Source organism: Protopterus annectens, chromosome 6.part0 (assembly GCF_019279795.1).
Source record: "Protopterus annectens isolate FY-2018-M chromosome 6.part0, PAN1.0, whole genome shotgun sequence".
NCBI lineage: Eukaryota > Metazoa > Chordata > Ceratodontiformes > Protopteridae > Protopterus > Protopterus annectens.
In genome coordinates, this window is record NC_056737.1 from 1347964155 (window position 1) to 1347990029 (window position 25875).

Below are 25875 nucleotides of genomic sequence, written 5' to 3' on the forward strand. Positions count from 1 at the left end.
TTTTTGCATGTAGCATATCTACAGGGTATGCATAATACAATTTAATAACGCTTTTACCATTTCAGAAGTTGACTAGAACATTGCTGGATTATATGACTGACTGACATCTACAAATTAAGTGGTTCAGAGATGACTAATTAGGGAGTTGACTTCATGACAAGCAACCATTTTAAGAGGACTAAAACGAGTGACAGTGCTGCTGAAGTCAAAATTAAGATAGCTACGTTTCATTGAGAGGACAGATCTAAAGAGGTGCATGTCAGCATGGCATCATCATCATCAGTCCCCCAATTTCCCATTTTCTACATGGGTCAGGGTATTGTGTTAACTGTTGCCATATGCCTCCATTCAGTGCCACACTCCTGCCTTCTTCAACACTCATGCCGGACTGTCGCAGGTCTTCTTTCACACAATCCACCCACCTCTTTGTTGGACATCCTCGTTTCCTCTTACCTTCTTCCTTTCTGCCCCAAATCTTCTTCACCAGATTGTCTTCTGCTTTTTTGCATGTGCCTGAACCATGGTAATCTGTTCTCTTTAATCTTTTCTGTAATTGGAGCTCCTTTGGTTCTGCTCTTATGTCCTAATTTCTTTGTCTGTCCCACAGTGTGCATCCTACCACCCTTGTCAGGCACTTCATTTCCATCACCTCTAGCTTCATCTGCTCTGCCTTTATTGCCCAGGTTTCTGTACCATACAGTAGTACTGGTCACACCACTGTCTTGTACACCTTACTCTTTAGCTTCTTTGGAATTCTTTTGTCATAGACTACACCTAAGACTCTATGCCAGTTGGCTGCAGCTCCTCTGATTCTAGCTTTGACCTCTTCATTCGGACTTCCCTTTTCCTCAACCACCCCCTTCCAGATACTTGAAACTATTTACCTGTTCCACTATCTTCCCTTCTACCTCAGTTCTCAGCTTCTTCTGATTTTCTCAATTTTCTGTCATTACCACTGTCTTATATGTGCTTAATTTCATCCCATGTGCCTTCAGTTTTGTATTCAATTCACCTATCCTTTGTTGAAGTTCTTGGTTAGAGTTTTCCTATAATGCCACATCATCTGCATACAGTAACTTTGTTGATCTGACCCTCCAACTTATTTGCTAATGTAGTCCATCACTAGTATGTAGAGCAGTGGGCTCAGAGATGAACCCTGCAGTACACCCAGTCCCACTGGGAACCCCTCTGTGAGGCCGAATACTGCTCATACTTGAATCACTGGGGCCTTGTATGTTTTTGAGACTTCGGACCACCACACTTACTGCCCAGATTAGCTTTCCTGGGACTTTGTCATATGCTTTCTCCATGTCTAGGAATGCCCAGTTGGACTCCTTCCTCATCTCTAGCTTCTTCTCAAATATATGTCTCACTGCAAACATCGGATCAGTTGTGCAGCATTCTGATCTGAATCTGAACTGCTCATCTGCCATCTTACATTCGACTACTTTGCATATCCAGTTATCAATCACCCTCTCCAGATCTTTCATGCACTGTGATAGGAGTTTGATGCCTCTGTGCTGCCCACAGTTGTGGATGTCCCCTTTGTTCTTGTACCCTGGCATAAGTATACTTATTCTCCAGTCATCTGGGATATGCCTTTCTCTCCACACTGCTATGAGTACTCTCAGGAGCCATTTCTCCCCAGCTCACCTAGCATCTTTATCATATCTGCTGTGACCTCATCTGATCCTGCTGCTTTCCATGACTTAATTTTCCTTAGTGTTATTCTTACTTCTTCTTGGTTGGGCTCCTCTTCTTCTCTCATCATATGCTGTTTCTGGGGCAGTACAGCTTTTGCTGGGTTTTCTTCATTCAGAAGCTGCTGGAAATACTCCTTCCATCTGCCTTTGATGTCCTGTGGACTGGTGAGCAGGTTGTTGCTGTCATCCCTTATGAAAAGTGTCTGACTGCCTTCTTTATCTTTCTGTCTTTGGCTTGCAACCTGATATTGTTGCTTTGTACCACCTACTGAGTCACTTTCCAGAAGTTGGTAGTGTGCCTTCGATGGCCTATTCTTTGCTATTGCAACACCTTTCTTAGCTTCTTTGTTAGCCAACCAGTATTCCTTCCTAGTGTGGTCATTCTTTTCTATCTCCCATTTTTTCCTGCACTCCTCCTTTCTTTTGATCACTTCCTGGAATTCTGCATTTCACCACCAGCTTTCCTTACGTACCATATTTCCATACCTGGCTCGTACACATAACTGTTCTGTAGTCCTAACACAAGCTGTTTTCAGGCTCTGTCATTCTACTTCAGCTCCACCTATTTTCTCCTCTTATTGGGGTGCTAGAGCCCTGAGTAATTCCTTGAACTGTTATACTTTCTCTCCAGTCAGCTTTCAGGTCTTCAGCCTGGTCTCTGTTGACCTTACAGCCTTCTCTGACCACTGCTTGCAGCTGATTCTGGCAACCAGTGATTTATGATGAGGACCAACTATTTCATTGGGAATGAGTTTGCAATCATGGATTCTACCCCAGTGCATTTTACTTACTGAGGAAGTCTACCTGAGTTGCATGTTGGCTACTGTATGTGATCTTGCGACTGTCTCTCTTTCTGAACCATGTGTTGGCTACTACCAAGCCATTTGCCAGACAGAAGTCTACAATGGCTTTGCCTTCTTTATTCATGTTGCCCCACCCATGTGGACCCAGGCAGTCCTCATATCCTGTTCTGTCTGTCCTGATATGTGCAGTAAAGTCACCCATTATCATCACCAAATCATGCTGTCTTGCTTTATCTAGTAGTCTTCCAACTGCTGTCTGAATGCACTCTTTTCCTCACTATCACAACCCTGCAGTGGGGCATAGGTTGAGATTATGAGCATGACATATCAAATTGTAATGATGGGAAAAATGTCTATATGTCACAGAATAAGAAGGGTCTGAGAAAGGAATTTAGGTATGATACTGACTTCAGAGAAATGGGAGGCTCTGTGTTACTTGCCTAGTCTGAACACTAGATTCCAGAGATTTTCATTTAGTACTAAAATGCTAGAACAACTATATTATTATTATATCTGCACCAGTTGTAAAAAATATATCTGTCAGTCTTCTATCACACTGGCATTGTAGGGCTCTTGATGGAGTTCGAGGTATAGTTTTGCTTTGTTCCTACTTCTATCTCTTTAAAAGCAATACTTAAGAATTAATGGGCAGGCTATGGTCTGGTCGGACTACACTTATGACTAGTCTCTTTTTTACTAGGGACTCGTGTGATATGAGGCGAGCCAAAAATAAGAGGGCTCCACTGGCTCTTTAGATGTCAGTGGATAACAAAGCCATGACAAGTCACTGCTGATCAGTAGTGCTGCCAGTGTTGCAAGGAAATAATGGAGAGATTATATTAAACTGAGCATATTTTGCTCAGGAGTGCAACTATTCTGATTGATGCAATAAAGGTCCCCACAGCAGTTGAACTTTGAATGAAGTGACACATTAGCAAGTCAATTTAATTACTAAATGAGCACATACATGGAGAGAGCTGGCAAGACCAAACAAATTGCTTTCTTTTGGCTGGGAGAGGCTAGAACTTTTTGTTAAATATTGACATCTATTCCTATATATTTCTGTTAGCTGATCCTAAGGTAGTATAAAGTCAAAATATCTCAGAAAGTATTTAATTCATTCCATGCACTACCCTGAAGTTGTCCATTCAAAAAAGCAAAGGTGGTGGTGGTGGGGGTGTTAGAAGGAATTTAAAAGGTTAATTTACTAGTTTTCATACTCTTCTCCACATGCTATGTGAGAGTGAAATCATGGATTTAAGCATTTCATGGAGAATATTTATTTACTTACCAAGACAAAGCATTATGCCTGACAGAGTGAAATCTGAGGGTAGAAGGAGCCTCAAATAAAACTGTTATTGTGTGCATAACAGACACTTAGATGTTGTCTCATTCTGCAATGAGGAATGCTAAATTATGAGAGTCAGAAAGAAGTGTGCACCTCACTCTCTGAATTAATACAAGGTCAAACTTCAAAACTGGCAGGGTGTCAGTTTTTGTGTCTGCAACATCACCTCTCTCAAATACATCTAAGTATCAATGAAAATAATAGCATTATTTTTAAGTGGGTGTGCAGCCCATATGTCCTTAGCTTTTGCCCTTACTCCCTTTTCTTTACACAGTTCTTCTAGTTTGCAACCTGGTGGTATTTAATGGCCTTTAAATGTACACATGCCTATAAAATGTTGGAAAATCATAAATACTGTAAACAAATCAACTAATCATATATACACGTGAAAATCAATTTTTTGTTCAATAGTGCAGTCATCCTTAGAGACTTCCAAGATGGTTGCACATTGAGTAATTACTTAATTCTAGCTCCCCCAGTGTGAAAACAGAAACTCAGCAGAGAAGGCCAGTGGACTTTTGTGCTTCTGTGTAAATTTCGGTAACTGGCTAGTAAGTGCACTGTCTGGATGTCAGGAAAAAAGAAATACACAGGACCTGAAGGAAAATCAGCTGGAAAAGGTGAGGAAAAACACTGACTGGGAAATGTACTGCAGATGCTCAGCAAAAAGAAGTGCAAGCTCCAGACCTGACTTCCAGTAACCTAGAGGAAAGTACAAGACAGCTGCACACAGACCTGATTAAAATAAATGAAATACTGATAACACCAACTCAAACAGCAAAAGGCAGGAAAAATGCGTGAAGTTTCAACAGACATTGAGATGAGGTAATAAAACTGCAAAAATCTTAAGGTGAAATAAAGAAAAGGTGGGCTGAATATGAGACTGTTCAAGAAGGGATGTTTAAAAAAAAAATAACAGAATTAGAGTAAAGACTTAAACATTGCCTGAGATATAAATAAAACCTGCTGGAGAGAGAGATATGCATCCCAGAGACTACCCGTCTCTTCAACAGGTTCCCCATCAATGTTAAGCAGAGTTCCTCCCTAACCCAATTCAAGGGCAACTTGGACAATTGAATGAGGAACAGGAAATTCATCCCTGGCTTGGCACTTACGTCTCTAATGGATACAGACAACCTGTAAATGGTTCACCTCATAGATCCCTGCTTGTAAATGTTTCATCCTCCAAGCCCCTGATTACACTTATCAAGGATACCAGAACTTGTCAGAGATCTTGGATGCATGGCTAAGCTTAAAAATGCCTTTCTGTTTGTTAGCCTAGTAAATGCCTATGAACCTATAGAAGACAGAGCACGTAGGGAAAACATGAGATTTTCCGCTGTACCAGAGAAGCTGGAAGAAACAGACTATATTAATTTTATGAAAGCATAACTAAGCAACTGGACTAGTATTCCACAGCAGTTGTTAACAGAAAGGTCACATCATGTGTATGCTCCAAACCTGGCTATGAAAAAGCAACCTAGACCTTTAATACTAAACATGCAATCCCACCAGCAGAAGGAGTTGATTCTGACAAAACTGTGGCAGAAGGACAAAGTACTAAAAGTGAGAGACAGCAGAGCGTTTGTGGAAAATGATTACTCATTGTACACCAGGCAGAAGAGGGTTAAATTTATTCCACTATTCGAGAACTGCCATGAGATTCAAATCGCTGTACCCAGCTATCTTCAAAATATTCTTCCCTGGAGGCACAAAATCATTTTTTGATGAAGTACATGCTAAAGAGAAAGTACAAAAGTTTGTCCAACAAAAAGTGAGCTGTGAAACAGAAGGAGATTCTGCATCTTGTTCTTCTGGTACTAAAGACCACAGAGAGACTGTGCCAGTGAAACCTTTTCCAATGTTTTAATGGAAAATGCTGAAGAGAAGGAAGGGAGCATGAGAGCTGACTAGAAGAATTGTGAGCACATTAGAAATGAAGCAGAGACAGGATTTGGGAAATGGAAATGAACAGGAATAAAACCAGTAACTTGGAAACTGAAAAGTGTGGATTACAAAGCAATAATTACATTTGTGAAATATGACAAGACGAGAAGATCTAGAAAAAATTTGGACTTTGTTGGGCTTGTGGGGAACTCTAAGAATATGCCCTACTTCATGTCTTTAATGTTCAGAAAAATACTTAGAGGAGGGAAAGAGGAGGGAGAAAGTTAACTGCAAGTAAAGCATTTTTTTCTTAATTGTACTATTTTTAAAGTGCATGATTTTTTTTGCATGCTATAAAGTAAAGTTTTCTCAGTTATTTTTAAGAGTAATAGGGATACTATTGTAAACAGATGCTTTTTTTCTTTCTTCCTTCTTTTCTCTTTCTCTTTTTTCAGTTTTAAGAAGTCAGGCAATGCAATGTAAAAAAAAAGTCTAGTTAAAGAACATGACAAAAAAAAAATTTGTGTGCTTTTCCCCATTCTTGCATGGGGAATGACAGGACTAAGGCCCTTAGCTTGATCTAATAAGTTCTAAGAGAAAGCAATTGGCTACAATCTGATAAAGAGACACTAGCTACGAGATAATGTCCTCTGAAAGCATTCTAGTGTTTTCCAAGCTGGGACAGCTATAAAGATAAAAAAAAAACAGACAGCACACAGAAGCACAGGCTGCACCATGTGTGTTAGCATGGATAACCTTTCTTTTATGTTAACTCAAGTCTATGACTGTAGCGGTCAGTTTAGGACATATTTTTTTAACACACCTTTACTGAATTATCACTTGTGATATAGGCAATTTTACATTTATACATAAGTAATCAAACTGTATTAAATTAATATTAATAAACATTATACTTCACATATATTGCTATATATCATATAACCTCATCAAAAAAACATAAATTATTCAAATTCTACTCTCTTTTTTAAACAAAAAACATCTTTATTAAACCATCACTTATGACATAAGCAATCATACATGTATATAAATGAACACAAACCACACTGACACAATCCTCGTTGCAAGCATTTTACACACAAACCATACTGGCACACTCCTAGTTGCACACATTCTACATCACTTATAGTCTACCCAATCATTTTCAGTCAAACATTAAATAGCTCATTTAAGTCCTGCCTTCTTTTAAACCTCATTCCTCCCCTGTTTAAATTGTTCCCACTATTCCAATTTTTTATGTAGTTTGCTCCTACCCTTTTCTAAGGATCTTCATACCAGTTGTTTTATCCCTGTTACTATATTCACTACTTCTAATACAGCTGGTTTAGATTTTGATTTCAAAAACTGAGAAAGTGGAAGCTCTGTGATATGGATAGTAAGATACAAGCAGTTAAAATGTTTTAGTCCCTTTAGTCTTATACACAGGTCAGATATATTTATATCATCTAGAGCAGAAGTTGTAGATAGCAATAAATGAAGAGCTGAAAGATTTTACCTGAGAGGGGAAGAAGGCAAGAGTCAAGTGGGATAAAATGATTCTTCCAACAGAGCGGATTGGGATTACCCAATTTGAAGGGGTACTTAACAGCTACACAGTTAAGACTCCTATACATAGCACAAGCAGAAACCTATAATTCGAAGTGGATGATGGTGATGAAATGGGGGAAGTTTAAGAAACAGGGAAAAACTGGCATTTTGACACAGATCTTTAAGGAGAATAACAATCATACAGAATATTATACTCATAAAGAAGTATTCTAAGAACCAAGCCAACAAAGGAATGGAGAAAAGAGATTCTGCCAATAGGGATGACTGCAATTAGGGATATAGACAATAGGCAAGATGGAAATGGAATGAATTGTAAAAAACTAGCAAAGGAACCAGGGTATTGGGAGCAAATAACTAGACAGGGAAAGGTAATAGAATGGGAAGACACCAAGAATTTATCTGGACTGCAAGTTAGAGATTATCTTCCCTATCGAGGACTGATATCAGGGTATAGGCAAACAGAAAGAATTAGGAGGGTCCTAAATGAAAGACCAGTATTGGTAGAGCTTTTAGTAGAATCTAGAGCAGAAGCTGTCATTAAAAAAAGTAATAAGTAGCACAGCATAAAAAATACTGAATGATAATTATAAGAATCAATCAGAGGAGGTTAGAAAGGATTAGGAAGAGAGACTGGATAAGCAATTTACAAAGAAACAATGGGGTTATATGCATGTCTCCCAAATATGCAACAAAATCTTGAAGATTTAGGATTTTTGCTTGGAAATGTTTACATAGATATCTTTATACCCCAACTAGACTCCAGAGAATTTTTCCTCACATAGACAGCAAATGTTGGACGTGTGATGGGGAAGAAAGAGGTAATTGGGAACATATTTCCTGGGACTGTAATGAGTTGGCAGACTTTAATTATTCCCCGCAGACTACTCTGTCAGAGATACTGGGTGAGCACATTGGTGTAACTAGGAAAATGATTTTCTGAGCTATGACAAAGAATTGGAATTGCCTACACATAGTAAGGTCTTACTGAGTTAATTATGGTGGCTGCCAAAAAAGCAAATACTAGAAAATGGAAATCAAAGTATAAACCAACTGTACTAGAAGTCATGAATATAACAACAGAGGTAAAACAATTGGAAATGGGATCTTTAAAAAAAGAGTATTAGCAAATTACATAGGAAAAATGGGAATTGTGGGAATAATACATAGAGGTGAAGAATGAGATTTAAAAGAAGGCAGGCGTTGAATGAGCTATGTAATGTCTGACTGAATGACTGGGTCGATTATAAGTTATGCATATTGTCTGCAACTAGGATTATGTCAAAATGGTTTGTGATGTAACATGCTTGCAGCTGGGATTATGTCAATATTACGTGTATTCATTTTTATAAATGTATGATTGCCTACGTCATAACTGATAATTTAATAAAGATGTTTCTTGTTTAAAAATAATCCAGTAGTCCTTCATTAAGGAAAACTCCACCCTTTCCTACAGTTTCACTTAACCCTTAGGTTACTTTTCTCTTTACAAAATGGTTCCAGTATTGTGTTGGTACCAGACACCTGCTAGTTCTTTATAAAAAGTACATCTGTGTAAAATCTTACATAACGGTAGATGTCCCTGCCTTCACTGCTGCAGCATTCTTAACAGATGGTGATTCCTTGTCATTGAAGCCTGAACATATGGACAACATTTGTCTTGTCTAAAAAAATTTCCTACTACTACAGACGATCGGGGAGTTTTGGCGCCCGTATCTACGAACGCTATGCAAGCAGAACCAGGTATGCAACCTTCTTTTACTGCATTTAGCAGTTTGGAGACTTCCATTACCATTGACAAGTTTATTAAGGATGTGCGTCCCACTTGCGCATCGGCAGTAATGCCTTCAACTTCAAATGTATCTGTAGTTAATAATACTCAAGGGCAAGAACTAAACAAGGAAACAAGTGTTTTTTTAGACAAGACAAAGAAGGGGGACTACTCTTTGAGAACAGCTCTGCTGTACAGAGCTCGGTCCAAGAGCTTTACACACAACGGCAAGACATTCAAGAGCCAGCACATGGATGTGATAGCTCATCAATCCAAAAAGAGACGCATGTAGTCTCAGACTTAGTTATAAATATTTCTTCTTTTGTGTTAAATAGTGAACAGCTTAGTGTTCTTAATAAAGGTTTATCTTTTATTCCTGCAAGGAGGGCCGACCCAGCAGAAATGCTGAAGGACTTAAGACTACTTGGCAGAAGTCTTTCCCTAAAGTGTTTGTTTCCTACAGATACTACTGCAGGTAATAAAGGACATAATATATACAGAAAACCTGTACTTTTGTTCCAGCTTTACCAACAGGTATTCAACGATTCATAGATGTATGTGAAATTGCTTTTAGAGAATTAAACAACTCAACTGATACTAGTATGTCATTTTATAACTTGACAGTAGATGAACATAGAGCCCTGCAAGAATTAAAAAATATACATTCACTAGTTATTAAGCAGGCAGATAAAGAAGGCAGTATAGTGTTAATGGACAAGGATTTATATGTCACACAAATGGAGAAACTTTTACTTGACACGCATACATATCAATGCATTTCCAAGCCTACTGTTAACGCTATTATAGATAAAGTTTCTTTTCTAATTTTTGATTTACTAATGACATGATGATTCACTTTTTAAGTATTTTAATGTGTATAAACCTCTTGTTCCCAGGGTATATGGCTTACCAAAAATACACAAAAATTTGTTATCTCCACCCATGCGTCCTATTGTTTCAAGCACTGGGTGGTGTACTGAACCTTTCTCTATTTATGTAGAGGGATGTTTACATGGTTTGTTAGCAAACTGCCATACAATATTGAAGGATACAAAGATGTTTTTACAAAGGCTTTATGATAGAATGGAAAGTGTTGATGTTAATGAGAATTTTGTCATTGTTACATTAGACACTGAATCCTTATTCACTAGTATACCTAACACTTGGGGTGTTGACAGCATTAGGGATTTTCTTTCTGTGAATAAGTGTTTCACCAACACTAAGATACAGTTGATTTGTAGTTTCTTAGAGATTATTCTAGAGAACAACATTGTTATGTTCCAGGAGCAATTCTTTTTACAGAAAGTTGGCGTGGCCATGGGCACTGCATGTGCAAATAGCTACGCCAACTTGGCTTTGGTCAGCTGGGAAGAGCAAAATGTGTTGTCAAATAATAATCCATTCTTTGGACAAATACTTTGGTACGTCCGCTTTGTGGATGACGTGTTTATGCTGTGGAGAGGCTCTGGTATTGATTTGGCACAGTTTTTGGAATATTTGCATTCAATTACTGATTGTTTAAGGTTCACTTACCATAGTTCCAACACTGACATCAGTTTCCTTGATGTGCAGGTTAGTAAATCTGTTTTAAATAGTCTTTGCAGTAATATTTATTTTAAACCCACTAGAAAAAATACTCTTTTGTACAAATCTAGTATGCACCCTAGACACATTCCTAGAAACGTGCTCAAGTGTCAGGTTTTTAGAACACTGCGACTGCATAGCAGAGATGAAGATGCAATAGTTGCCCTATCTAATTTAAAAACAGAATTTTTACATAGGGGATACTCACTTGCAGACAATGAACAGACTATCTCTAATGCCTGGAAGCTGAGAAGCACTAGATGTAAACCTTATTTTAATGCTGGTGATGCTGTTGACAATACAAGATATTCTAACAGAACTAGTAATGATTTTAGAGTGGTGTTTCAGTTTTCCAGTAACATCAATCAATACTTAGATGTAGTCAAAAAGCATTGGTATTTGCTACAAGAAGTGCCTGGATTTGTAGACAAGGTCGGACATTCTCCTATTTTTAGTTTAGAAATAATAAATCCCTTAAACAACATCTATGTCATGGTGAATTATCTAGAACTATTATTAGATCCAATCGGCATGGTACTTTTCCATGCAGGAATTGCAATGCTTGTCAATTTATATATAGTAAAAATAAATATGTACATCCTACTAGGAAATTTTCTTTGTACACTAATCAATACACTGATTGCAGATCTACAGATGTGGTCTGTTATTGTTTTTGTGTACAATGTCCTGTTTTTTATGTAGGAAAAACCAATAGAATGCTTAAAGATCGTATTTTAGGCCACCTAAGAGATATTAGTAATAATAAACCATCAAATGCTCTAGCCAGTCATGTTATGTCCAATGGCCGTTCTCATTCCTTTAAGTTCTTTGTTCTACAACATATTCATAGAAAGCCCAGAGGTGGTGACATTGAGAATATCACAGAGGGACATGAACAGAAGTGGATTTTGAAACTTAATGCTGAAAAGTATCCTGGTTTGAATGCTACTACTTCCTTGGTCCCTTTTTCAAAGGCTAGACATCTCAAGCATTAAGATTAGCTAAGTTCTTTCAAAATTAGTCTATGTATTTAACTAGCTTTTAGTTTCCAAGTATTCTATTTAACTTTTGCCTGCCTAGTATTTTTCCATGTTTTATAATGATTTTATAAGTTTTTTAAGTGCTTTCTCATGTATAGTATTTAATTCCTTCTTGTACAATGTTTTTAAGCAATGCTTTTTTTATTTGAGCATGAGGCTTAATTGTTTTTCACTGCTACTTAATCATTGTGTGATTTTTATTGATTAATTGGCATTTTAGAATCTCTATTTAAACCTGTGCATTTTTTACTGTGGTGTCTGATGAAGCAACTTTGGTTGTGAAAGCGCTTACCACTTTGTACTTTGCTGTGATTAAATGTTTTGCTGTGTGTTATCTTGGTGCATTTTTTACTTTTTACCTTTCATTTGGATACATTTTCCACTGACTTTGAGTCGGTCCTTACACAGGTGGAGAATATGAAACATTTCTATTCTGCTAAGGAAATGTAATCACTGACAGCAACCATGACATACAGCTGAATTTACTTTAGCATACAAGTGCTATGTCCCTCTCATTAAAACATTAGGAAAGGGAAAATAGAAGTACTACCCCTCTCTCTGCAAATGTATATATATATATATATATATATATATATATATATATGTATATATATATATATATATATATATATATATGTATATACACAGACAGAAAGATAGACATACATATATATATATATATATATATATATATACATATATATATATATATATATATATATATACACACGCACACACACACATATACATATATACATGAAGTAAACGTGGGTAGCACACATCTTACATGTATGTACAGAAACATATGAGTGTGTGCATATAATGGTGAAAGATTATATGTTCGTGTGTCTGTACGCGTGCATGTGCACATGCAACTACTGACACTTCACCTCGCCAATCTGCAGTTAAGTAACTTTTACATGTAAAAATCCCTTTAAAGTATCTGTGATGTACACTGCAACCACCAAAACTGTCTTCCTTTTAGTTTCGAACAAAAGACTCACTTTATTATATGTGTACTGCACAGTGCAGTTAATTAATTGTTAAAATCTTGAGACGTCTCTGTTATAAATATATAAATGCTTTTGCTTTAATAGATGTTTTGCATGTTGTCATAACTTTGTATATCTAATCGTGGAGCCTTCTCCATGGGTAACCATTGAAAAGGGGTTTTAATTCCCAGTTGGACTTTCCCAGTAAACAAATTTAAATAAGTAAACAAACAATAGAAATGATGGGGCTGAAGCTATTTCCACTTTAGTCTGAAATCATGTGCTAATGAAACACTAAACAGGCCACGTATTTTCAGCTCCATATATACTAGACACATAATCCATCAGTGAGTACAGGTGAAGGAGAGTGTAGCTAAACTGCCAAGCAAAGAGAGAGTGAAACACTGACAGAAGGAAATCAAATGCTCCATTTTTTTCATTAATGAGTTTATTACACGTAAGAGTCCTTGACTGTGGCATTCATGAACTATGTATGTAAATGTAGTAAGCAGCACTGTGTAAGGAAAACAACTGACATGTGAACTGAATGGGAAGACTACAAGCACAACACAAACAGCAGACAAGATGTAGCTGAAGTGTATGAAAGGCAGAAGTCAAGGTGATGCCGCAGTTCCTGTGCAACACTGGGAAACTCAACAGGAGAAAATGGGCTGGCAAAGTACACTACAATGCTTCTTAAAACTATTAAGTGCATTATCAACAACAATTGCCAAAATAACATACTTCCTAAGGTTGTGCAGTAGGTCATAAAAATAGATGAGTAGACATTCTCAAATTTGTGCTGTTCCTTTTTAAAGTTCTACAATGGAAAATGCAGGCATATGTGTAACATATTGTGAATTAAGCATCTTTGACAGCCATGTTGTGCTTGTTTCATTGGTATTGGCTCTGTTTATATTAGTCACCAAACCATTGAACTGAAAATTCTTAATTTGTGGCAATGCTAATTTATGTTTTTGAAGAAAGTATGACTGAGCAGTGTTACACAATATAAATTACATTTGAAAAATAACGCATGTGCATTGAAGTATGGACAGCCATCTACTCATCAAATTATTCTCCAACTTGTGCTGACTGAGGTAAAAAAAATACTTGCAGCACATGTCAAGATGTGTCATAAGAACATAGGCATTTATAGTCCAACAACTATTGAGTTTGCCAGGGGTAGAGTGACATATTAGTGGGTGGTCAGAGCCCTCTTCAGTAGCAGTAAGCACTGCTAAAGTAGCTATCCACATAATTTCATGTGAGATGATTACAGAACTGCTTGGCATACAGTAAATTAGTGAAACCGTACAAAGGGCAAAACATATACAGATGACAAATCCAGGTAAAAAGAATACTTGAGTAAGAGAATATCATAGATAATGTAATATGAAAATGTCAGCTGTGGGGAAGCGGGATGAAAATGGAATGGAATGGAGTAGGAAAATGCACTGCAGAAAAGAAATGTGTACATTAAAGACATCACCACTGCAACTATGACTGGGAAAACATTACAGGAAAGTTTACCATGCAGGGTTGTCGTTGTTTGTCTTTCGGCTTTTCTCGGTAAGGGGTCACCACAGCGGAACTCCAGTCCACTAATGATTGGCAGTAGATTTTTATGAAATGCCGAGGTGCCAGCTCGACGCCCAACCTTCAACGAAGGCACGCCCATTTACGCACGCATGTTTTTCGAATGCTACCCAACCGCGGGGAGGACATGCAGACTCCACACAGAAGGCACTCCCAAGCCCAGCTGAGAATCGAACGGGAGAACCTCTTGCTGTGAGGTAACAATGCTACCGCCATACCACCGCGGCATACCATGCAGGGTAAAGCTATGAATTTCTAAGGACACAATGAAACCCACAGCCACCAAATAATAACAGACTGAAGAACTGCAACACAGAAACAGTACTATGACAGGTGTGATGTGTACTGAAAAAAAATGAATAAAGGGATGGGTTATAGGTTCATACAAAGTTGTTATGGATGCAGTCCAGGAGACCATTAGGGAGTCTAGCCCAAATTCCTGCCTAGTTAAGTGACTTGCTGAAGGTCACACAGGAGGAAAAATGAAGATGTAAAGATTCAAACCATGTATTTTTAGTGACAGAAGCAGAACTTTAGTCCTCTGCACTTAACTATCAGAAGTTCAGTTAGAGGAACAGGAATGGGTTACTGCATGCCTCAGTTCACTGCTGTTTGTAACCATCAGGAGTGCAGTTTCCTGCAAAAGTACACAGAGTCATTTTTAAGTCTTACAGAGCCCAGAGCATAAGTAGTACTTGTGTTATTATCAAGCAGTCAGTTTTGCTGAGGAATGACTATGCTGTACATTAACAAATCAGATGATGGACAGCATAAGATTAAAAGAGAAAAACATAAAACTGGAAGAAGACATCTGTACTGCAATCCAAAGGTAAGGAATATAAAGGTGGCACTATTCGGCAGTAAAATACAGAACAGCATAGCAAGCAGATGAAGTACAAACATTAGTCATATATCAGATGCAGATGACAAAGAATTTGCTACAATATTCATCCCCCCGCAAAAAAAAAAAAAATCTCACTGCAGGGACTGGTGAACAGAATAGTGTGTTATTATCAAGTAGTCAGGTTTGTAGAAGAGTAATTTTCCTGTACTTTAACAAATCACTGTATGAGCAGAATAAGAAAAAGACAGAAAATATAAAATCCCACAAGACATCTGTGCTTCAGAAAAAATAGTTATCCAAAGATAAGGAATAGAAAGTTGATCATATTTTGTTGTAGACTTAGTAAGAGGAAAAAAGAGCATGGCATTAGTTATAAAACAAATGAAAACAAAGTATTTTCCACAACATTACATACATGTATATAACTATATAAATGAAGGAATGAAAATAAAAATCTTTCAACTGCTGGCACACAGCAAAATTACTTTCAACCCCTTTCCTTTCCAGTAGCAGATGTCACTTAGACATGAAATTGCAAGGATCCCTCAGTGCAGTGACAGTTTTGACACCTCAGGAATATGGGGAAACTGTCATTTTATCTTGGACTACAAAAAGATACACTGAACAAAGGCCTGCAATTTAGCTACTTTATTGGTTGCAGCTGTACAACTCCTTAATATACTACAAAACAAGTTCTGAGACACACACAAATGAGGGACATTCAAGAAATAAAAGAAGCAGTCCTGTTACTGAAGGTATACACGATGACAGTGACTAACACTGATCCCCTTGTATATCAATGGGATGGGACTACACCACTACTTCTTATGTCTACCATGACTCATATGCAGTAAACTTGAAATGGATTATGGGGAAAAAGGAAGGACTTGAAGAAAAACAAGATCATGTTGAAATATTAAGCCCCACTGGCAGCCATTTTGTGGAAGAACATATTACAATTCTATAAGAAGCACTATGATTTAGATGTGTTAAGATAGCTCAGAAAACAAAGACAGTGTGAAAAACAGATTTTAGTTCTAAGGTAGAATTCTCCTTTAAGGTGTAAGTTTTCTGTCACATTATGTCTACATTCTGCTACCTTTACACTTCTGTTACACTACAAACATCCTTACTTTCTGTAATACTTCGGTTACATCACATGCATTGTCTTGCTTTGACTGTAGATCATTACTATATTGAATGAGTCTGTAAAGACTAATGCGTATAGCATAAATTTTCTACTTGTGTCCACTGTAAATGGATTCCATCTAGCCAAAGCAGTCAAAAATAAAAATAAATATGTAAATGACCCACTCAAAATAAGGCTGGAGTCTGGAAAGCTGTATAGTTTACTTGCAATTAAAGCTTATACATCTGGAAAACTGGATTTTTGCAAGGCCTCCTACGGTCAAAAAGCTTTACCCCAGGTGGACCTCAAGGTTAACAAAATTAAGTAAATAAAGACAAACAGGCAAGCATTCATCTTCTTTCAATAGCATTAAACTACTACCCGAGTTTTATCACTGTTCTTCGACACATACAGCACTCAACTTCCACCTGCAATTCCTGCCTTATGGGTTAGTATCCCTTAACAGCTGCAAACACAAAGAATAAAAAGTTGTACTAAAAGGAATTAGAAAAGTAACATGAAAGAAAAAAATAAGACTTACATTGCATTTGCAGTAACCAACAAATCCACGTTGTCAAAAATATTGACCTCTAGAGCTTCCACAATGATAAGGTAGGTGACTTCAATAATTAACATTAGGATCAGCTTCCCAACACAACTGATCTGAAGGAACACGGAGCAGGCCAATAGGCTTAGGAGTACACTGTATGTAAAATACTGTAGGAAAAAGAAAGGCAGTCATAAAATAGACACATTTAACTAAAAGTTGCAACAGACATAGTTGGCTTGTGCGACAAAAAACAATCAGTGACACTGGCTTACATGTACCATAACTGCCAAAAGAAAGCTTCAGCGACAGAAAAATGAAAATTCAGTTAGTAATTGCATATCAGCACACTTGGAAAAACTAAGCCCTTATCAGCCATCATTATTTACAACAGATCAACAATGGACATGTGAAAAAAGCTGCATATTTGGGCAGTCATACTTATGCCCTCCTATTGTTCTCTTGTGAATTGCTTTTCCAGTCTCTCTAACCAATAATTTTTAACCTCCTCTGATTCAACTAAAAACTCTACCAGAGTAGGTCTCTCAATTAAGATACCCAGTCCCTTTCTCTTCCCTATACTCTGATATAAGTCCCTGGGCAAAAGGCAGTCTCTAGATTGCAGTCCAAATGTCTTCTTGGTCTCATCCCACTCCATTACCTTTCCTTCAAAAATTATTTGCTCCCAATACCTTGGTTCTTTTGCCAGTTTTCACCAGTAAACTTCAGTCCCCCCTTGCCTATTTTCTGTACCCTTCCTTGCAGCCACCCTTATTGGCAAAATCTCCTTTCTTCATTCTTGCATTGGCTTAGTTCTTAAGAGTATTTTCTGCAACTTTATGAATACAATATTCTGTATGGTTGTTTTTATTCTCTTTAAGGATGTGCATCCAAAATCCTGTTCTACTTCTTGAACTCCCCCCCCCCCCACCATTTTATCATCATCTCTTTCTATTTTGAATTATAACCTTATGTTTGTGTTATGAGAATTAACTGTGTAGCTCTAAACTATCTATTCAAATTGGGCAATCCTAAACCACCTTGTTACACTGGAAGAATCAACCTATCCCATTTAACTCTTGCCTTCTTCCTGTCCAAGATAAATTCCTCCAACTTTTTATTAATTATTGTCCACAACTTCTCCTCTGGTAGATACAAATATGTCTGTGCCACACATAAAACGAAAGAGACTAAAATATTTTCAGTGTTTGTATCTTACTATCCATATCCATAAAAAAGATCTTCCAGTGTTAACTTTTTAGTCTCTTTTCACATGTCCTTAATCTGCCATAACAGAAGCATTTTTAATCCATACTCCTAAATACTTAATCTTATCATGTCCCCATAAATGGGAGTATTGTTGAACCAATTCATGTGTGGATATTTTATGGCTGTAGTTTTTGTTTTATCTTTATTAGTTTTATATCCTGAAAAGACTTGAAACTGTATAAAAATGTTCTGCAACACTGACATGTACTTTTCTGTATATATCAGGTACAAAATAATATCTGCAAATAAAGCCAACTTTTCTTGATTACCATACCAATTATATTCTTACATTTCTGAGTCCCTTATTTTTGTAGACAATGGCTCTAAATATAGTGCAATTAAAAGGGAAAGAGGACACCTCTGCCTGGTTCTTCTGTTCAAACAGAAATTATCAGACAGGAACTCTCCCACTTTAATTCTTGCCTACAATTCCCTCATATATACTCAATTAACCTTACTATTGTATTAAGGAATGCAAATGCTTCCCTTGCTCTATACATAAAATCCCAACTTAGTCTACTGAAAGCTTTCTCTGCATCAAGACTCACTAACAGCAGTGGTATTTTTTTTACATTCTGCTTCCCTCTTGGTCATTATTGTTCTGTTCAGTCCAAACTATTGCAGATTAAGTTGGACGATAGTAAGGGTCCTTTTCAAACCCTCATTCATTCTGAAAACTGGATCAAAAGCACACCAAAAGGGGAGTGGAGTCTAGGCCTATCTCCATGTTATAAGTGCTTCTTCCAATGGCATTAGATGCCTACATTAACTAGCACAATCTACCCTTACTCACTCTGTTAAATAACATTTGGGCTACTCTTCAAGCCCATACCCAGGTGGCCACATCTGACTCTAAAATGTTGAATACCTTTAAAACTGCTAGGCATGATCAGCTGTTGAGAAGCACAGGTTTTCAAACTAGCTTTACAAACAGTCCATGGCTACGATGATCTAGACATGGACACTACAGAGATTAAAACCTTAGCCACAGAATCATTCCTATAGCATATGCATGGGGTCAATAATGAAATCAAACTACACATATTAGATAATACCAAGGATATTAAAGATACTGCCCAGAATATTACTTGGCAGAAACAATTTATAAATTGTAAGGAAGCTTCTACCAACATTTTTACTATTTGGGAGATGTATGCGGAGACAGAGGTCTCAGGAAATGGGAGGAAATACCTACAGCCCTGCCCCAGGGGGACTGGATAATAATGGAGACATAACATGCTTTTTTCTGCAGATGACAAGGACATGTAAAGAGTGTGTGTGCCTGTATAGTAGATGGTGGGAGTAGCAAATAGATTTGGGTAACATTATTCATAAACCCAGCGAACCAGGATATGCCAGGAACCTAGGTACATCAGCACAGAGGCCAGTGCATGATGTTTACACCCCACCACCACCTGTTAACCCCACCTACAGCACTGACAATTATAAGCAATCTTTATATCCCTCTACAGGGCAGGTTTATGAAAAGCAGGAGGGAAAGACTGAATAATATTTACATAGATATTTGCAGAGACAGAAGCAGAAAGGGGAGACAAAACATTGAATCATGGCTCTCAACTGTCCATTTTTTCTCAGAATGTCCAGATTTTTGCCTCATGTTTTTGATCTGTTCCTTGTAAAATTCTGTTTTTTTCTGACAAATCATTGAAGATTGAAGTAAGAATGTCATCATCTTCTTTCGGCTGTTCCTGTTAGGGGTCGCCACAGGGGATTATTTGTTTCCATTTCTTCCTGTCCTCTGCATCTTGCTCTGTCACACCAACCACCTGCATTGTCCTCTCTCACCACATCCATAAACCTTACCTTAGGCCTTCCTCTTTTCCTGTTACCTGGTAACTTCATCCTTAGCATCTTTTTTCCCAGTATATTCAGCATCCCTCCTTAGCACATGTCCAAATCAACGTAATCTTGCCTCTCTGGCTTTGTCTCCAAACCTTCCAACCTGGGCTGACCCTCTAATATACTTATTCCTAATCCTGTCCAACCTCGTCACACCCAGTGCAAATCTTAACAGCTTTAACTCTGCCACGTCCAGCTCTAACTCTTGCCATTTTGTCAATTACACCATCTCCAACCCATATAACATAGCTGGTCTCGCTACCCTCTTGTAGACCTTCCCTTTCATTCTTACTGGTACTTGTCTGTCACAAATCACTCCTGACACTCTTCTCCACCCACTCCATCCTGCCTGTACTCTCTTCTTCACCTCTCTTCCACACTCACCGTTACTCTGAACTATTGACCCCAAGTATTTAAACTCATCCACCTTTGCCACCTCTACTCCCTGCATCCTCACCATTCCTCTATCCTCCCTCTCATTCACACACATATATTCTGTCTTAGTCCTGCTGACCTTCATTCCTCCTCTCTCTAGAGCATATCTCCATCTCTTCAGGGTCTCCTCCACCTGTTCCCTACTCTCACTACAGATCACAATGTCATCTGCAAACATCATGGTCCACGGGGACTCCTGTCTGATCTCATCAGTCAAACTGTCCATCACCAGTGCAAATAAGAAAGGGCTCAGAGCTGATCCTTGATGTAATCCCACCTCCACCTTAAACACATCTGTCACTCCCACTGCAGACCTCACCGCTGTCACACTACCCTTGTACATATCCTGTACCACTCTTACATACTTCTCTGACACTCCCAACTTCCTCATACAATACCACAACTCCTCTCTAGGTGCCCTGTCATATGCTTTCTCTAAGTCTACAAAAATACAATGCAACTCCTACTGACCTTCTCTGTACTTCTCCATCAAAACTCTCAGAGCAAACATCGCATCTGTAGTGCACTTTCCCCGCATGAAACAATACTGCTAATCACTAATCATCACGTCCCTTCTTAACCTAGGTGCCACTACTCTTTCCCATAACTTCATGCTCTGACTGATCAATTTAATCCCTCTGTAGTTACTACAGCTCTGCACATCACCCTTATTCTTAAAAATCAAAATTTAAAAAATGTAAAAAATTGAAGTCAGAATGTAATGGCAGATATTTGAGTTTTAGACTTCATACTCTTCAGAAAATTTATTTTAATGCAAAAACTGTTATTCTATCAAATTTCTAAGTTTATAGTGCAATATTTAGAAAATGTCCCTATTTTTGGGTCTTTGTCCCCCCATTATTTATGGCTTTGTCCACATTTCTTGTGCTAAGAGGTTGAGAGGCATGCATCACATGCTCGATGAGTGTCAGACACCTACAGTGCAGGATAAACCATGCCCAGGCCGCAAGACAGAAGAACTAAAGATTCCTACGAGTGAGGAAGTATGTACAGATCTTAGTAAAATATGCTAGGGGTGTGACCCCCCCACAAACCCATCAACAATGTTTCTTGACTTCTTTTGCTCTGGGAAGGGAAAGGTGGCCCTTTATTTCAAGTATGGATGGAGGGTGTACAATGGGACAGAGTGTTAACTGATACAGGGGCAGCTGTGTCTTTAAGTAACTGAACCCTGCCCAAAGACATAAGCCATCAGCAAGCAATATCGGGTTTCAGTGGATCATCTGTAATGGTAGTGAGCAGCACTCCCATACACATTAAGTTTTTTGGTCCCCATGGAAAAGCAGGTAAAGAGGTGGCTGTTAAGTTCCTTTTGCATAATTCTTGTGGGGCCACCATCCTAGGGATGGATGTTCTGTCTATGCTGGGGGTGGTAATAGACTTCAACAATAAAGTCATTTGCAGAAGCAATATTATACTACAGTGTTTTGTTATTCAGACAACAGGTATATACACTGATCCTAAATCTGGGGTGGAGGGGTAGGACATCGATCTAGACATTTACAGCATATGGCAATGTCTCATGGGCAAATTTCTCTACTTATGGGCCTTTAGTAAAGCAGTGTGTGGATTAGTAAAGACCATGAGGGAATATAGACTGAGGGACACAGTGCTCTCCTTTTCAAAAGAAATATGCTACCCCAAAGAAAGCACTCCCTGACATCAAGAGCTACATACAGGAGTGGGAGACAGCTGGAATCATCTGAAAGGGACACGGTGCCTCCAATTCGCCCATACTGTCATTCAGGAAAAAAGATGCTAGTTACAGGCTAGTATAGGACCTCAGAACTGTGAATGAGTTCAAAAGGCCAATGGCCCATGTCATACCAGGCACACCGGAAATGGTAATAAAACTGAGGCCCAACTGCAGGCATTTTTCAGTCATTGATCTGGCTAATGGTTTCTTTGTGATACCATAACATCCACAATCACAGTATAAATTTTCCTTTATGTTCAACAATCAGCAGTGATGCAAAGGTTACCACAGGGGTTTCAATAACAGTCTGGTTATTTTTCATCAGACCTTAGCAAACATACTGCAGGAACTACAATTTAGAAGACAAAGTTATCCAAATGCATTGGCTCTATCCTGATCCAAGCCAAGTAGAGTTTACAGAACAGGTTTTCAGTAAATTGTAGGAAATGGGATTTAAAATCAGTTCTAACAAAATACAATTTATGTTATCCAAAGTCAAGCTCCTGGGAGTAATGGTGTCTGCGCAAATCAATACCCCATGTGCTGAGCGAGTTCAGAGTATCCTGAAAATGCTGCTACTGTACACAGTACAGTACAAGCAGAAGTTCCTTGGGGTAATAAATACACCAGGGACTTTACTGAAGATTATGCAGTCAGTGTACCACTGTACAAGCTGATAAAAGTGAAGCAGACAGTTTCCATGACCATTCGGTGGGATAGTGAAAGCAAAAAAGCTTTCGGCAATATTAAGAAAAAGTTGGCAACTGCTACCAATTTGGTTATTCCAGACCCTGATAGACCATTTTACCTACAGGCCAATAGAGGGGAGGACAGTATATTTGTGGTTTTTTTTTTTTTTTTTTTACAGCAATGGCCTATAGAACCACAACAAGGTTTAGAATCTAATCTATGACCATTTATATTTTGCAGTCGAATGCTCACACCCATAAAAAAGGGTATTATCCTTGCATGCAGGTTTTAATAGAGATCCACTAGGTCTATTAACCAAACAGGAAACACAACACAACTTGCTCCAACTGTGGCACAAACATCTCACTGAGCTATAAAGGAATTGTTGTATTATACAGAGTCCAGGGCAGTGAGTTCAGATTCTTAGTAGTGCTGGTAGATGTCTTCAAAAAATGGGTGGAAGCAATACCTACCATGAATTGTATGGCTAAAACCATGGCCATTGCTCTGTGTATGCTGTTTTTCTTACACTGGGGATGGCCAAGAATTATCGAATCAGATAATGGGTCCTGGTTTACTAGTAAGACCATGAAAGAAATGTGAAAATTATAGGGAGTTAACAAGCAGAGCAAAAGATGGTCAATCACCAGGCTGTATAGCAATGAAACACCTTTAAAAAATTAACAATAAAAAACAATAAAAAGATGTAGCAGCCAAATCCAAGATAACCGCTTTTGGGTATGTACCCTTCTTCAGATCTACCCGAAAGCGCTTATCTTGGATTTGGCTGCTACATCTGTTTATTGTTTTTTATTGTTAATTTTTTAAATGTGTTTCATTGCTATACAGCCTGGTGTTTGACCGTCTTTTGCTCTGCTTGCTTACACGTTTGTTGGACGGTCAACCTTTAGTGTGGGACTTCAGTTTTTGTTTGCTTAATTTTAGGGAGTTCAACAAAGATTCCATGTACCCTATCACCCACAATCCAACAGGACTGTGGAAAGAATGAACAGGAGTCTTAAGTAATGCTTAGGAAAATTAAGTATAGAGAAGGGGTTAGATTGAGTGAGACATTTACCTGCTATACTGTTGGGAAAATGGGCAACACCAAAAGGAAGAACAGGCTTATCTTTACTTCAGCTAATGACAGAAAGAAAGCTGCCCATTCAGCTTCCCTTTGATACTTAGGCAGGGACAATGAATGTTTTACTAGAAAGGAACAGTTAAATCAGCTGACTCAAGGCTGTGAGGAACTGGCCAGGGTAAATGCATTTCATATTGAACCAGGCAACCGCTGATATGCTGGCAGATGGAGAACCTGTGGTAGGATGAAGAGCGATGATAAAGAGATTTGTAAAAACAGGCCCTTGGGATAGTAATTGGGAGAGACCATACATGCTAACAATAAAGATGGGGCCTCTGGTGTACCAGGTGAACACAGAAAGGCTAAAAAAGAAAAGTAGTCAAACATGGTTGGAGATCAATGTATAATAATTAAAGACAAACAAGAACAGAATACATAAGATTTTTTTACATGGGTGGTGCAACGGTAGCGTTGTTGCCTCACAGCAAGAGGTTCTATTCTCGGCTGGAGTGCGGGGACTGCCTTCTGTGTGGAGTCTGCATGTCCTCCCCGCGGTTGGGTGGGCATTCGAAAGACATGCGTAAATGGGCGTGCCTTCGTTGAAGGTTGAACATCAAGCTGGCACCTCGGCGTTTGTCAAAATCTACTGCCAATCATTAGCAGACCGGAGTTCCGCTGTGGCGACCCCTAACCGGGAAAAGCCGAAAGACAACAACAGATAAGATCTGTAAGTAAGATGCCAGGAAAAATAAAGCATCATTAATTTGGCATCCCGAAATCTAAAAGAAAGCAGATTGGAAACAATATTAACAATCCAAAGAAAGTTCACTTGATTTGGATTACAATTATAATCAGTGGTTTAATTGTAGGCTTAGATGAGGGCAGCATATTAATCCTAAACTTATCCTTGAACACACAATTGTCCAGACAAACTGTTGGTGTAAGGCTAAAAGAAGAAATGGGCTGATTACCACAGCTTAATACATTTTTTGCAGCAGTTTAATCTAAGCAAATGTTGGGTATGCTCTAGGATTCTGTTTAGTACAACCACCATACCATTACGGGCTATGGGCTAATCCAGCCACAGTAATTGGTACTTACCAAATGTTGACCCTGAACAAAGAGATGCACCTTTTGTGAGTGTGATAAAACAGTTAAGAACACTGTATTTAAGGAAAAATGGAACCAGAGCAATAGATAGTAGTTTTTTGTAACATTACAGTAGAATGGACCTGCATGTGGTTCAATAAAAAACATACAATGAGGTAATAAAGCATTTCAGTCTAACTGGACTGAGGAATCATAAAACAAACACAACTACAGCAGGAAAGTCTCAGGAGAAAAAGAAACTGGTAATAATTGTATGCTTAATGCAAACATGCAACAGATGGAGAGTAAAGCAAATCTGATTGACTTAGATTTAATTTCAATACCTCAAAAAATGTCAAAAATGTTCTTGCCATATGGCCGGGAGATGGAGGTGCTGGGTAACACAGACATATTATGAGAGGAATTGTATTATGTATGTGTAACAAGGGCATACAATTGTTTACCAATCTAATGGCATAAATCATGTTATGTAGGAATGGCCATCCCTGTTATGAGGCATGTCCCTGTCCTGCCAAAAGGCAGAAAAAGAGATATTCATAAAAGATTGGTTGATAGCCCAGTAGGGGCATTGGACTAACCATGGATATATAATCATAATCTAGAATAAGCAAATGAAAAGGGGTTATGGCATATGGATTTTGGGATGATGTCATATCAGGTGCATGAATCTTTCCATGGTATGATGCACCCAAAAATATTTGGGAGCTCACAAAACTATCAAAACTACTAGAAACCCTGGCTAACGCTACATTTGGGCAATTCAGGACATCACCATAGAAATGACTGCTACCTGTACTATGATATTGCAAAATAAAATGACTTTAGATTACATTCTAGATTACATTCTAGCATCTCAAAGGGGTATTTGTACACTAACTGGAGAGGAATGCTTAACATATA

The 25875-nt window shown here is 38.2% G+C and overlaps 1 protein-coding gene across 1 annotated transcript in view; it reads right to left on the reverse strand.

Annotated features, from left to right (window-relative positions):
* Positions 1 to 25875, reverse strand: part of ADCY5 (adenylate cyclase 5) — a 1187789-nt gene that overhangs the window by 201302 nt on the left and 960612 nt on the right. Inside the window, exon 14 of the mRNA XM_044073657.1 lies at positions 16805 to 16980. Coding sequence (XP_043929592.1) covers positions 16805 to 16980 — 176 coding nt within the window. The remainder of the gene's footprint in view (positions 1 to 16804; positions 16981 to 25875) is intronic.